The following is a 17,001-nucleotide window of genomic DNA, read 5'->3' on the forward strand; positions in this document are numbered from 1 at the left end:
TAAAGTAAGGAGATGTAGGATGATTGCCAATGAGACAAATTTCCACAAATTACAAGCAGGTCACCTTCAGTAATAAGCAACACCTATAATGTATATAACTCATAAAATAGCTATACCTCAGGATAACAAAATGTGAAATAATTCGATAGAGAAAACTAGCTATTTAAAGTCACGAACAACTATTATGAGAGACAGTGACCAACAACAACCAGTTGACTATTAAATAGGCTCCTGGAATGAGACCGGCCTTTAAAGAATGTCATGCAGGTTAAACATATTTGTGAGCCCCGACCTCCCCCTTACTTCGGCCAGTAGTGTAACTGCACAATATTAGAGTATAAACTGTACACATCTTATAAAAAGATAAAAAGACACAAATACATACTGTGCCAAAATGTAGTTTTTATCCTTTATTTTTATATGACCGCAAAAAATTTTTGCAGTCGTATATTGGTATGACGTTGGCGTCGTCGTCGTCGTCGTCGACCGAAGACACATTGGTTTTCGCACTCTAACTTTAGTTTAAGTGAATGGATCTCTTTGAAATTTTACCATAAGGTTCAATACCACAAAAGGAAGGTGGGGATTGATTTTGGGGGTTATGGTACCAACAGTTAAGGAATAAGGGGCCAAAAAGGGGCTAAAAATAAGCATTTTCTAGTTTCCAGACAATAACTGTGGAACGGTGTATGGATCTCTCTGAAATTATACTACAAGTTTCCATACCACAAAGGGATGGTTAGGATTTGCTTTGGGGGGTTATGGCTCAAACCGTTTAGGAATTAGGGGCAAAAAAGGGGGAAAAACAAGGTTGTCCTGGTTAATGGACAAATACTTTAGTACAAAACATAATTTAAAGCAGTGTAAGGGAGATAAATCAAATACATCATTGAAATTATCTCCCTTACACTGCTTTTAAATTATGAATAAAGTAATGGTTAATGAACAATTAAGATAATTTAAAACAGTGTAAGGGAGGTAATTTAAATACAACGTTTTGGTTACTTCCCTTACACTGCTTTTAAATTATGTTTAAAGAAATGCATATTTATAAAGGAAGACCAGTAAAAATATCTGCAAATGTTGCATCTTTTTTTTTTACAAAAAAATCCATATGAAAGATTTGACACTATATTTTAAATTCTATTATAAAATAGATTAAGTTAGCACTATGGTAAATTTAAATGGGTAATTATGGTTGCAAACTCCATTGGAAATTGGAATTGAGATTATGACCATATCTTGAGGGAAAGAATTTTTTTGGGGTAAAAGGGAGGGGGTAAAAAGAAATTGTGGGGGGTCAATTTTTTCTCATTTCAGATTTCAGGAATTAAAAAGAATTATTCTTCAAATATTATTTTTTTTCAAATTTCAAATATTGAAAAATTTCAAGAAGTAATCTTTAATTGCACAGTATGGCACATTAGATTTGTAAAATCTTTGACCACATTTATTTATTTGTTATGCCGAATCTAACCGTATATTTAGATTTTTAATTTTGGGTCCAGTTTTCAAATTGGTCTACATTAAGGTCCAAAGGGTCCAAAATTAAACTTTGTTTGATTTTAACAAAAATTGAATATATGGGGTTCTTTGATATGTTGAATCTAACCATGTATTTTGATTTTGGACATTGGACCATAATAGGTAAATTAGAAAAATTCAAGTTCTTAGACCACATTCTTTCTGTGTCAGAAACCTATGCTGTGTCAAATATTTAATCACAATCCAAATTCAGAGCTGTATCAAGCTTGAATGTTGTGTCCATACTTGCCCCAACTGTTCAGGGTTCGACCTCTGCGGTCGTATCAAGCTGCGTCCAGCGAAGCATTTTATTAAATTTTAATAAAAAAATAAGTTGTCAACTTGTTTTTTTCAAGCTTCAGTATGTGAAAATTTCAAAATTCCCTTAGTTTTTGTAGGGCTATGCAGGGAAAAACACATCTATTAAAAAAAAAAGAAACTATAGACAATACAATTAAGAATATTCAGAATTTTATATACATATTTGATTTTCAGAAATAAACTTTTGTTACATTATACAGGTATAACAATTAGAGTAAAATAGGTAATCACACAGTAGAATATCAGGGAAATTAAAATCATTACAATGACCTCACCTCATATTTATTTTAATTTCAAATTTAAAAAAATGACATATCAAAGAAAAAAAGCTTTTTAATTCATGAAAATATAAGCATGTCAGATGTCTCAATTTCACTCTTAAATTCCATATGAAAATATATGCAAATTTATTGCATTTTTACATTCAAGGTTGCTCAATGCGAGTAAAAACATATACCAATAATTTTATAGTCACCCCAAAGGTTAGACTTTAAGGTCTTTGGTTGATTATGTTGTCTCATTTGAATATTTCGAATTGCTAAGGATTGTCTACCCCAGGAATAGATTACCGAAGCTGTATTTGGCAAAACCTTTTGTAAATTTGGGTCCTCAATGCTCTTCAACTTCATACTTTATTTGGCCTTTTTAACTTTTTTTTATTAGAGTATCACTGATGAGTAAAGCACATTTGGCATACAAAATTTTAATGAATTAATTGGCAATCATACCACATCTCCTTATAATGCCAATAATTATGCTACCATAGTAGAGGGCATTATGTTTTCTGGTCGTTGCTTCTGTCTGTCCAATATTTCCTTTTTCTGTTCATATATACCATCCCATATTAGGTTAAATTTTAGGTCAAGGTTCTTAACCATGTAGTTGTACTCACATCAACTTAAAACATAGTATGCATGTTTATTATGATGTTAGACATTTTTGTTAAAGTACATTTTTTGTAGATTAAAGATAATGTTAAGTTTTTTTCATCTTCATCATTATTTTATGTGTTTTTTATGGGTTTTTTTTAACAATTTTTATTAGGCATTAAGGGCTATCACTTTTCCATGTTCAAATGTTAATCTAATGAAACTAAAAGAAATATATCCTGAGAAATTAAGAAATTATTTTTGGCAGCTGGTTGATTTATTAAGCAAAAGTTTTTTTTTTCTGAATAAATTACAATATGATATGGCATAATAATTAAAAAATTGGCTAGTGGTCATAAAGCAACATCATAGATAGGGTGAGATTGCTCTCACGACGGCTGACAGCCTTTTTAGTACTTGTAAGGCCGTGAGCAATGACAACCACTAGATTGCAGGTTACTATCTTTGAACGTGAGCAATGACAACCACTAGATTGCAGGTTACTATCTTTGAACGTGAGCAATGACAACCACTAGATTGCAGGTTACTATCTTTGAACGTGAGCAATGACAACCACTAGATTGCAGGTTACTGTCTTTGACCGTGAGCAATGACAACCACTAGATTACAGGTTACTGTCTTTGACCGTGAGAAATGACAACCACTAGATTACAGGTTACTGTCTTTGACCGTGAGCAATGACAACCACTAGATTACAGGTTACTGTCTTTGACCGTGAGCAATGACAACCACTAGATTACAGGTTACTGTCTTTGACCGTGAGCAATGACAACCACTAGATTACAGGTTACTGTCTTTGACCGTGAGCAATGACAACCACTAGATTACAGGTTACTGTCTTTGAACGTGAGCAATGACAACCACTAGATTACAGGTTACTGTCTTTGACCGTGAGCAATGGCAACCACTAGATTACAGGTTACTGTCTTTGACTGTGAGCAATGACAACCACTAGATTGCAGGTTACTGTCTTTGACCGTGAGCAATGACAACCACTAGATTACAGGTTACTGTCTTTGACTGTGAGCAATGACAACCACTAGATTGCAGGTTACTGTTTTTGAACGTGAGCAATGACAACCACTAGATTGCAGGTTACTGTTTTTGAACGTGAGCAATGACAACCACTAGATCGCAGGTTACTGTCTTTGAACGTGAGCAATGACAACCACTAGATTACAGGTTACTGTCTTTGACTGTGAGCAATGACAACCACTAGATTGCAGGTTAATAACTTTGAAGTAAAGAATAAGATTCTTGTTGAAGATGTTAAATGTATTGGTTAACTTCATTCTTTTTAAATTATAGAATGTAATTTTGCAATCATCAAAATGTTCAGATGCGGATCCAGGATTTTGAAAAGGGGGAGGTGGGCTCAAACTAGGTAGCTTTAAGAATGGGACATGTAAAAAGTCTATGCATTAACCATATATGTAGCTCTATAATGGGGGCCTGATACCCTCCCCACCCATCCACCCTGTAAATCCACCTCTGATGTTTGATTAGAATAAGAATTGGAAATGGAGAACCATTTTCCAGCTAAGGATGGTTTTTATAAATATCATATAACTATAATCATGTCATATGGGTAATTTCACCTCATTTCTATATAAATATCCCATAATTATTCATATTGCCTTGGTAAAACACCTTCATTTCCTGATTACCTTAAAATTTGAAATAAGGTTATGCCTTTTTAATATGTAAAGTCATTATGACTGTACATTACCTTTTAAAAAAGATTAGCTAAAAATTACACATTTTGTTAACTTGATTGTACAATGTACCACTTACTTGTTGATACCCTTTTTCAATATTCATAAGCCCTTGGAATTGCAAAGTGAGTCTTAATTGACAATTATTTGTTTTTCAAAATGTCAACTTGAAAAGATTGATGGAAATTTTTTTATAGAAGGTACTATATACGGTGATAAGCCAATTAAATAAAATATATTGTAATTTATGGAGTTCAGATACCCTATGTTTTTGTTCTTTCATGACTTTTTCCATAATCGAAGGTCGGTGGTTTTCTCTGGGCACTCCAGCTTCCTCCACCAATAAAAACTGGCCGCCACGAAATAGCCCAAAAGCGGTGCTTAAAAGTGATGTTAAAACACCAAAAATCAAAATCAATCTTTCATGACTTAACATATCCTTTTAATTTCATGTGGCCATTATGATGTCAGATGAGCTTTTGAATAATTTCTTGTAAACTTAAAACAACAAATCAGTTGTAAATAACGTATAACATGCCATTTTGAGAAGTCAAAATATTCTTATTTTGAAAAATACCAACTTCAATTTTTAACAAAGGGAGGACTTCTAAGTTATTTCAGACTGTATCCCTGTCAATATACATGCAAACCGTATATGCAAGGAGCTCTAGTCTTTATGTACAGAAGCTGTTGAGGATTTTCATACCGTTACCTTCTATTTTCCAATATTCTTTACCATATATGACTGATGCACAAACAATGAGAAAGTTATTGTATAATTCTACACCATGCATGTGCCATAGACTTTGTATAGGCAGGGATCTAGTTTGTCTAACCTAAGGAATTTTACAAATAAATCTAAAATTGGAAATATAATTGATAATTTGAATTTGTTCAAAAAATTAAAACATTAAAATTGAATCACATTTTTCTTTGAAAGTTTGAAAGTTACTTTCTTCTTTTTTTGTCATGAAAAGAGTTTTTGTTCTTGGTATGAGAAATAAACTGTCATTGTCGAAACAGGTTGTGTTGTGCAAAATAGACAATGTAATATACTAGAAGTTCTCCTTAAAGTTATACCTAAAAACTCAAGTTTAATGGAAAATCATATAAAACAAGAAATTATTTGAATTTGGAAGAATTTTGAATTCTGGAAATAAATTGATTGTAGAAATTTATAATGAAAACATTAGTCCAACTTTATATATTTGTAATATTCAATATCTCCCCGATAGAGACACGAATTTGGAACCAGCTATATTAATACAGAAGTAGTTTTTTTATTATTGTTTCCAACCCATTAGTTTTCATTGCATAGAAAAATATGTTACAACCAAAATTAAATCTACAATACTAACAAATTATATTTAAATTTATTTCATTTTGAATAAAACAAAGCAATTTTGAAAAATAACAGCTGTTCAGACCAAAATTGCTCATACAGAACTTACATAAATATTAGGTACACTCATCCGAAGCAAGCTGTCTCTCCTAGGCAATATTTATTTAAATACCAAACAATCATTAGTACTATCAGATCTGTACTTTGTTTCTTTTATGTTTTTGTTAGATTTTTTGTGCTTTGTATCAATCTGATTTTTATAGTTTGTTCTTATGTTGTACTGTTACACTACTGTCCTAAGATGGGAGAGGGTTTGGCACCAGCAAACATGTTTAACCTTGCCTCATTCTGTATGTCTCTGTCCCAAATCATGAATAAATGAATACTTTATTCTCTTAAAACAATTGTTACAGAGAACATATACATATTAACAATATACAAACTTATAGTGCATGTGTGAATTACATTTACATGTATAAAGTAATACTAAAAAGTTCTAACCTGGAGGAACGACCTTCTCTTAGACGTTGTTAATAAATTTACACAGTTTTTTAATATTATTACATTGTTGGAAGAAAATAGCTGTTCAAACTTATAAATGTTAACATTTTCATGACAAAAAGGGGGAAGCAGATTTTGTCTTGCATTATTAAAGTAGCTACATGACTACATGACATAATATAGTGGTATTCGTCACCGATATCCATAGAGTCACAGAGAGGGCACACTCTTTGGCTTAGGAGCCTGTAATTCAGTGGTTGTATTCTGTTGCTGTATATCATATTATTATTTGTTTATTGTTTTGTACATAAATCAGGCTGTTAGTTTTCTCGTTTGAATTGTTTGACATTTGTCATTGCCTGGCCGTTTACAGCTTACTTGGCGGTTTGGGTTTTACTCATTGTTGAAGGCAGTACATGACCTATAGTTGTTTACTTCTTCATCATTTGGTCTCAGGTGGAGAGTTGTGTCATTGGCAATCATACCACATCACTTACTTTTATATTGTTGGTGATTAATGTCACTTACACCAACCTTGACTTTATCAAGGTAACTGTTATAGAGGAAGCCAGAGTACCTGAAATGAACCACAACCTTTGGCAGGAAACCTTGTTAATTAAGATCCAAGTCAAACACACCTAAGCCACCAGCAAGGGCTAGTGATCACTGTAGATGATCTACCTAGACAGTGCAGTCACTGAGGCCTAAAAAAATGTGTAAATAACATTAAATATGATCTTTTGGGGAAATTTTACATGCACACCTTGAAAGTTGGAGGATACTGATTCAATCATTGCTTGGGTCAAACCAAAAACTCTAAAAATGACATTTGCTGTGTCTGCACCAAGCATGCACCACATAGGATTAAGAGCAAATACCATTACACTTTGAGCCAGGATAGAGTGACAGTGTAGGGTAATTAACATGTGTTCTGAGTGTGAGCTAGGACATTAAAACTACCACTCAATGTTTCCATCTACTACTAAATAGCCGGATGTCTTCATACCACATTAACATGTCATTTTCCTGCATGTACATTTTGTTACATCTCAAACATTAATCATCATCAGTGAATCAAAGTATGTTTCAGATCATATGTTAAATGGGAGATAACTCTTACATTAAAAAAAAATTAATTCAGCTTTGGAATTTGCGGATAGATCATGTGATTAATAATTCAAGAAGGAATGTTCTTTAATGTTTCTATTTATATTCCAGAATCAGGGCTAAATTATCTTTCATCAAATTCATGGATGAGTCTCTTTCAACAATTGATTAAACTTGATAAGTCCAACCGTTCAGTCATAAAACTTTTAATACTCAGTACTAGGAGTACAAAATTTATGTTCAAAGCACCAGATCCTGTATTTTGATTGTTTGATTACTTAGTTCGATAATCATACTCCAAATTTTTATTACCACATGGTTGGATTACTGGAATAATTTCGGTATATAAATGATTGATTCTTTGAATTCTTTGAATCAATTGTTTTCATGAATTGAGGAATACACAGGTTTTTTTGTTATAATTGACTAGCTTTGTAAATATAATAATGGTAGTCTATTGTTTTTGGTTGAGATGGAGACAATATATGAACAGTCTCTGAATATAAGTGCATTGGTGTCCTATTTAATCTGCATTCCATGAATATCTCATGTTCCAGCTTGAAATATTCAGTTTTGAATTGGTTAAATTAAGTTATCCTTACAGAAGACATTTTTTATTTAGTATTTCTGGAAGCAATGACATATCTAGGTATTTAATTCTGATACAGGAGTTCAATTAATCTTTTTAAGGTACACTCACTTGCTTATACTACCAGAGGGTTTCAAATGACTTCGGCTATCCATGGGGGTCACACACATTCTGTAAATGCCAATATGTATACAACAATTTGATAATGATGGTTCATTTGTTAATTTAATTATGCATTTAGCATAAGTAAATTTTAAACAACTAGGCTAAGGTTTTCTCAATTGAATTGTTTCATATTTTACATGTTGTGGCCTTTTATAGCCGACTATAAGATATGGGGTTTTCTCATTGTTGAAGGTCGTATGGTTGCCTATACTTGCATATATCCACTTCATTTGAACTTGGGTGGATAGTTGTCTCATTGGCAATCATACCATATCTCCTTATTTTTATAAGGTTTTCAGTTGTATTTTTGCAACTTAATATATTATGATATTGTGTAAAAACCTTTTGAGCAACCTCTCTCCTATATCTTTCGCCACAAAATCCACAATTTCAATAATAATGCAATATTTATACTGTTAAGTATAGAACAGGCTATTATTTGAACTTGGAGTTATTTTTAATTATGGAATTTGCATAATTTCTTGTGCTGGAAATTTTTAATAAATTCCATGTTTATTCTGTACTTTAATGTTCTGTGCTGTGCACAACACTTTCTATTACACAGAAGATAGTACATTTCCAAAGAATGTATTGTGCCGCGCACAACACTATCTATACAAAATACATTTTATGGAAAGTGTTATGAACCACTCAAAACATTATAATAACAAATAAACAAGGATTTTATCAAAAAATTCAAGCACAAGAAATTATGCAAATTCCATAATTAAAAATAATTCCAAGTTCAAATAATAGCCTGTTATAGAGAAATTTTCACTAAGTTCATGAATAAGATAACAAAAAAAACGTAAATATTCTCTCATGTAAAATTGATCTTTAAGAAAGGCAAAAGTCAGGAACAAAAAAGGCAAAAATTAAGCCTTGCTGAATGATGTTTGGACTTTCAAATCACAAGACTTAATCCCCACAAGGATAAACTATTTACAGTATGTATTTTTGCTATTTTTCAGGAGAGAAACCATACCGGTGTTCATTTGAAGGTTGTGACAGAGCCTTTGCTCAAATGGCTAATCTCCATCATCATATGAGAAACCATGACGAACATCTCAAAAAGTCTCAGACCAAACAATTCCAATGCATGATCTGTCATAGGGCATATACCAACGAAAGTAGTCTCAAATCTCATATGCTCAAGGTGAGTCAGACATCTCAAAAAGTCTCAAACCAAACATTTCCAATGCATGATCTGTCATAAGGCATATAATGAAAAATATCTGATCTCAGACCAAACAATTCTAATGCATGATCTGTCATAGGGCATATACCAACAAAGTAGTCTCAAATCTCATATGGTCAAGGTGAGTTAAAAGAAGTTGCAAATTAATTAATTGCAATCAGGTCTTAAAATTGCAAAATTTAATCTGAAGGCGTTCAAGATGAGCCAAAAGTAACCTCAAATACTCAAAAGTGAGTCAAATATATGTTGAAGTTGAGACAAATGTAGTTTGAGATATCATATGCTTAGGGGAAACCAAGTGTTTAATCTTATATGTTCACAATGGGGGAAAAGTAGAAGAAGATTTTATAAGGTCATGGTGAATCAAAAGAATATTTAAAGCTATATGTATTAACACTGTCTAAAGAAAAATGTAGGCAAATTTATGTCTGATTTAGTCTATTTTGAAACTATAGAATGTCATTATTTTGATTGGGATATTTTACATAGCTCAAATATTAGGCAAAATGTAGGCTTTCCTGGTTCAAAATCTTTTATTTGCTGTAGAAAATATAACATGTACTATATTAACTTAAATATACAGTTAATGATAAATATCAAATACTATGTAACAGACAGTTTTAATATAATGTTCAAGCTGAGAAAATAATTACAATGTATAGATAGGGAATACTAATAAAAAATATTCCACATTACTTCAGGTGCTTAGTGGCCATTAAAAATATTGAAAATTGCATTGGTATATTTTTAATATCGCTGTGTTTGTTGACAAAAAGTAATTTTCTGTTTGTGCAGATCAGTGAATCACATTACCAGTATCTTCAATATAAAAATAAGAAGATGTGGTATGATTGCTAATGAGACAACTCTCGACAAGAGACCAAATGACACAGACATTAACAACTATAGGTCACTGTACGGCCTTCAACAACGAGTAAAACCCATACCGCATAGTCAGCTATAAAAGGCCCGAAATGACAAATGTAAGAGCCTTGCTCCTTTTAATTGTAGAATATACTCTTTTACATATTTTATTGATTCTTGAAAAAATTTATTGGTTAATCCCAAGAACTTCCCTAATGGAAACCTACTCACTATGGCATTGTATTAATGCATAGATAGTGACACTAATAACAAACAGGATAAATGCATTGAGAGTAACACTAATAGATAGTTTTCCATATGATCTATTTCAAGATGGGAGTTATTTCCCTTGATACCATGTTGGAGGGCAAACAAGTTAAATAAACTTTGTTTTCTTATTTGACTAACCCAATTAAAAAACATGAAGTATATTTAAGCAACTCTTGTCAAAGATTCTAACTGGATTGTAATGAGGTTTAAACAAATTAAAAATGTTCATAAAAACTTTCCTAAAGTCAAAAGGTCAATATAATAATTTGAATTTGGTTGAATCATGAAAAAAATTGAGCACTTTGACCTCTTACATGATGGCAAAAGAAAGCACCACTTAAAGATATATCAAGCAAAAGCTATCTGTAAGCTTTGGATTAGGTACCACCAATAAACAGATGGTAGGCAGAAATATTCTGCTAGTATAAGGGAAATAACTCTGGTTAAAAAAGAAGTCAGTTGACTTGGTAGCCAACTTTAAATGAATTTTTGTGAACATAACAATAATAAGCAGGAAAAATTGTGTGTAAAACTTTATTAGTATAGAGTATAAATAGATTCAGTGACTTATGCTCAAACATTCTTATCAACTTCAAAAGCTTGAAAACATTTCTAGAAACTAAATTCAAAAATTCTCAGCGCGAATTTCAGTTTTTTTTAGTTCCATTTTAGATTCAAGCAGTTGAATTAATTAGTTAATTGGGAATTTAATTTAGAAAATTTAAGCTTCTGTTAAACATTTTATGACAAATAATAAAGTTCAAAGAATTGTAAAAACTTTTAATTCAACTTAGCAATACGTTCTGGTAGATTGAAAGATATTACAATTGATATTTTTATTTGTATTTATTAATTTTCATTCTCAGCTAATTTATAAAACCACTCATTGTGATTAGATTATAACAATATTGTTAATGCAGAGGCAAATAAAGCTATAACTCAACAATTTCTAGAAACTGTAAAAAGTTCTGCTTTAACAGATTTAAATGTGATGTATTCAGATAGATTTTTTTTTTTAATTTCAACACTTAATTAATTTTAGAATTGAGTTTTATTTAAAATTGTAATAAACAACCATTCTTATTGATGTACCTTCCATCTCATATTAAAAGTAACTTATTAGATAAATATTTGTAAGGACTCTTGTCACATTTTGAGGTGATGCAACATTAGTCCGTAATCTACAAGTCATAATGACAGGCTTACCATCACTGTATATACAATGGTTTTTAGTCCCCTACCGACAAAGTCGAAGGGGACTTTAGGTTTGCACTCTGTCCGTCTGTCTGTCTGTCCATCCGTCAGTCCGGCAAATCAGTTTTCCACACTTTTTTTTTTAGTTTGTTTTTTAAAGAAATAGTTGAATATAGTGGGAAACAAAATTTACTGAATACTTTTGTTCTATGGATATATATTTTAAACTGGTCTTGATCAGAGAAAAAAATCAGTGACTTAAATCCACTTTTTTCTTTTATAGATGCATGTTCATCTAAAGGCAATAGATGGTGTTCAGTCTGATCTTATCAACCGAATTCACAAACCAAAACCTACACGATTACCTAGCAATGGTATGTCTGGCACTATAGATCTTACATCAGAAGAACGTGATGTGAACTCTGGTGACAGAATGGATGACAGAAGAGCAGACAACTTTAGATTTACCAATTCTCCGCCACTAGATAGGGCATTACATCAAAGAAATGATGAAGTTGCCAGATTCGCTCATCTTGCTGTTGCCAAAAGATTCGATCAAACAAAAACCAATGAATTCAGATTCAACAACAAAGGCGCTGAAGGCATGGAAATTGATAACAGGGGAGATAATTATAGGTTCAGTGACAAACGTTTAGATGAACGTGATTTACATAGAGCAGACAACTTCAGGCAATCTGCCGATCGACTAGATACACAGAGAGCAGATTTTAGATTTCCTGATAAAAATGCAAACGACAGACTGCAGGATCAGCAGCCAGAGAATTATAGACTATCGGAAGAAAATCTAATCGTTAGAGCAATGATGAGTCGTGATCAGCAGAATCTAGTGTCAAGTAATACATCTTCTCTGTCACCAGCAGATACACAGATCAGAGGTCAAGAGGTCAACAATAGGTCAAATGTCAACTTAGCAGATAATTCAAGAAATAGAAATGGAAGATTGAGTTTCCCTCCTATGATGCCATTTGATTCCCCTAGGGTGGACTTTTTTCAACGACCACCACTAGGGTCTCAGTCTCCTAGAGCCAACAGCTATATTAATGATATTCAACAATTCAACAAACTAAATGGTCATGGTAGCCTACCTAGCAACCACAGCAGTCAAAGATCTACATTTGATCACATGCCACAAGCAACCAATCATATCAGTTCTTCATCTTCTTCTTTTGTCAGCCAGCAACCCATGTGAAAAAAAGAATTCACCCAACTATTTCAAACTATTTATGTATTTGTATAATTTTTTATGAAATTTTAAAAGTAAAGTAGGTAACAAGCATTGATATTTTTCAAGGAACTGGCTACAATTACCCTCAAAAAGTAACAATAAGAAATAATTATTATTGGCCTCAAAATGCTACCTAAGTTTACACACTGAATGAGCAGGAATAGCCACCAAAATAAAAAAGCTAAAAGAATTCTAAATATGTATAAATGTGCTTTCAATTTATCATTGCTATGTTCAAACAATAATTTTCTATTCATATAAATTTTTTTTGTAAAACAACGTATAACGGTCAATGACACAAACACAGTGCAAAGTATCAAGATGCTATACACAAAATACAAACATTTCAACAATTAGTCACAATAGTAACAATAATTATTTCTTATTATTGCTTTTTGCGGGTAATGGTAGCCAGTGCCATTTTTGTAACTACTAGATAATATATTGAAATGAGGCTATTTTTACCAAGCATTGTTAAACTGTCAGTATTTTATCTATTTTTGTATTTATATGCAAAAATATCTGAATGTAGTCATGTCAACACAAACAGTTTAAAAAATGCTAATTAATTATTTGTTATTAGAAACCACTCAGAAAAGAAGATCTATTTTATCAGTGTTGAGCTGTAATGTCGGTTAAAACCATACCGACTCTAAATAAAGCTGATTTATTAAAACTAATGAAACCACTTTTCAAATCTCTATGACACCTACTTCTTGTAAACCTATACTCTGAATTTTTCAATATGTTAAAACACACTTTTCTCAAGAAATACTCAACAGAATGATTTATATTTGTTCAGCAGCTAGCCTGTGATGAGATCTAATGTGTATGCACTTTTAAGATTTGTCAGACACCTTCTTCCTGTTTGCTAATACTTTGAATTACACGGTATACCTAACTCTACAGTTATGTTCCAGACTATATGAGTATTTGGACCATACCTGTATGGTCATGACCATATGTACCGACATACGCGAATGGGGCTAATAATTAAATGATGATTAACTTTGAAAAAGTGTCCCATAAGTTTAGAGTTTCTTTATTCAATCATATGGTAATCATTGTTACATGATTAATGAAATGAAGCGAGTTTTATGTAGTTAGAATTATAGGAAAGTCGTTTTTTACATGGCCACTATAGATTGGTCCTTATGAAACACAATATGTCAACTTTGGAAAATAACTTCAAGAAATTCTAAACGAACTGTTAAACAAGTAGTCAATTGCTTAATAACCAAACGAGTATAATACTCATATGGTCCAACCATATGAGTATACACATGTCGTCAATATGACCTAAAAAATACAGAAATTCTTTTTTTAATGGTAAGTTATTGTTTATGTATAGTTTTTGCTGTTTAAACAAAATACAATTGCAGTTCAATGAAATTGCTCAATTTAATGTTTTGTTTAGAAACTAAAATTTTAATCTTGTTATAATCTTAAAGGGTAGAAGGATTAACCTATGAATTTATCTGTACATATGTCAAGACAAATTAAATAGTCTGTGGAAAGCAGCAGGTTTTAATTATGTTCAGAACATTTTATGTAATTATGCAGTAGCTTAAATTTATAAATTATATTCTTGTCCTCAATTATGCATGAGATATTTCCTGCTAGATGTTAAGCATACAACAATCAATCAATCATTAAGTTATGATGTGAATAGAAAAAAGTATTTGTTGAATGTAGATTTTATGTTGATATTATTTCTAGATCCCTGGTATCAATAAAAAAATATGGCTGCATCACCTAATATCAAAATTTTAAGTTAATTGGATTTTCGGTTTTCAAATATTGATAGAAAAAGAATTTGAAACAAATAGTTCCAGCACCTACAGCAATATCACTTTGTTCCTTAATCCATAATGTAAATATAAGAGGATCGAGCCACATGGCCCTTATAATAGATGGTATTTCGTGACATAAAAAGACAAACATTATTTTTTTAAATAAATCTGCACCAATTTATAAGGAAATGGTAAAAATGAAGAAAGTAAAATAATTGTGATAATCAGATTGTATATTAGAATTTAAACATTTTACATACATGCACTGTGTTTAAAACTTATTGTATTCCTAACTGTACTAGTCTCATCATGTGGATGAAATATTATCTTTACTGCAATGCTTCTGATATTGACTTTGTGTTTAAGTTTGATTGTGAAATTATATGTAACCATATTTAGCTCAAAGTACCAGTTTGAAATATTGCTATCCCATGGTTTTATCATTCACCAACATCTTAAGATGTGTTTTCCTCTTGAGTAACCGTGTAAGTTTCTTCTAAACTTGTGAACAAGAATTGAGCATTAAATTTTAAAGATGTTGCGACCTTAAGCCAACTTGGCAGGCAACCCTTACTTAAAAACAGAAAAAAGTTTATTGTTCCATAATTGGTCCTTTATTATAATAAAGCCGATTTGACCAAATATTGATAAATGTTCTTCCTTTTAACATTTATTATAGGACCCCTGTCACCTATTAAGATGGTTGCCTTTGTTATCACAACAGAGTTTTGATATCTAACTCTGTAATAGGGTCTTTTTTTTCTGCAGTGAAAGAGCTGTTTTCACCAAACTGTTGTGAGATGGCTTTTTATATGACCGCAAACATTTTTTTGCGGTCGTATATTGGTATGACATTGGCGTCGTCGTCGTCGTCCGAAGACACATTGGTTTACGCACAATAACTTGAGTTTAAGTGAATGGATCTCTATGAAATTTTACCATAAGGTTCAATACCACAAAAGGAAGGTTGGGATTGATTTTGGGGGTTATGGTACCAACAGTTAAGGAATTAGGGGCCAAAAATAAGCATTTTTGTAACTTCCAGACAATAACTTGTGTTTAAGTGTATGGATCTCTCTGAAATTATACCACAAGTTTCCACATCACAAAGGAATGGTTAGGATTGGCTTTGGGAGGTTATGGCTCAAACCGTTTAGGAATTAGGGGCATAAAAGGGGAAAAAACAAGGGTTTCCTGGTTAATGGACAATTTAAAAGCAGTCTAAGGGAGGTAATCGAAAAACAAAATTGTACAATGTTGGATTACCTCCCTTACACTGCTTTTAAATTATCTATTTAAGACTTTTATGATGTAATTATATCCCATGCAATGAGTTGGGGAGGGTATAATGTTTTTGATCCATCTGTCCGTCCGTCCGTTAGTCCTGTTTCTTGTCATCGCAACTCCTCTCAAACCACACAACAGAATTTCATGAAACCTTTTTAGATAATAAGGACATACTATGTAGTTGTGCATATCGACAGGAAATTACGATTCAATTATTTTTCTAGGAGTTACGTCCCTTTGAACTTATTTACTTTAATGTACTACTGCAACAGTTTGTCATAGCAACTCCTCTCAAACCACACAACAGAATTTCATGAAACCTTTTCAGATAATAAGGACATACTATGTAGATGTGCATATCGACAGGAAATTACGATTCAATTTTTTTTCCAGGAGTTACGCCCCTTTTTTTGGGGGGAGGGGGGGGGGGGGTCAATACATATATTCAAGCGCGAATATTGTGTCCATTTTCGCCCCAACTGTTCAGGGTTGGACCTCTGTGGTCGTATTCAGCTGCGCTCAGAGAAGCATTTTATTAAATTTGTTCCCCTTTTAAGAATAGTTTACTGATTCAAACATAATATCTTTCACAACCAAGTGAGTGAAACAGTATCTTTTTTAAAATTTTTGTTTTAGAGATTAATTAAAAATAAATTTAATGTATTCAAACGTGAATTACACATAAATGGTGTTTTGGACTGAAAATGTTTTTACGAGATAGGACTTAAGTTAGTGTTCAGAGTCTTTTTTCTCTAGTTGAAGTGCAATCTATTAATATTTTTATTTGTATAAGTGCATGGATGCTTAGTTTTATTAATATATTTTAGGGAATAGTTTATATATGAATATTTTTCATATGATTTGCATAATTATAGGAATCTCTTACTATGATTGGTTAGAAGAGCTTGTCAGGTAGTGATATTTTGGCAGATTTTTTTTTTTTTGGCAAACTTGTTTTTCCAGACTACTATCATTATCAATATAAATATAGCAGA

At 31.9% G+C, this 17,001-nt stretch overlaps 1 protein-coding gene across 1 annotated transcript in view; it reads left to right on the top strand.

The window, feature by feature from the left end:
• LOC127719478 (zinc finger transcription factor lin-29-like) overlaps positions 1 to 16,426 on the top strand; it is an 88,949-nt gene extending 72,523 nt beyond the window's left edge. Inside the window, exons 4-5 of the mRNA XM_052225627.1 lie at positions 9,126 to 9,310; positions 11,964 to 16,426. Coding sequence (XP_052081587.1) covers positions 9,126 to 9,310; positions 11,964 to 12,890 — 1,112 coding nt within the window. The 3' untranslated portion in view covers positions 12,891 to 16,426. The remainder of the gene's footprint in view (positions 1 to 9,125; positions 9,311 to 11,963) is intronic.
• The last annotated feature ends 575 nt before the right edge of the window (positions 16,427 to 17,001 follow it).

The sequence above is a fragment of the Mytilus californianus genome, unplaced genomic scaffold (genome assembly GCF_021869535.1).
Source record: "Mytilus californianus isolate M0D057914Y unplaced genomic scaffold, xbMytCali1.0.p SCAF_11, whole genome shotgun sequence".
NCBI lineage: Eukaryota > Metazoa > Mollusca > Bivalvia > Mytilida > Mytilidae > Mytilus > Mytilus californianus.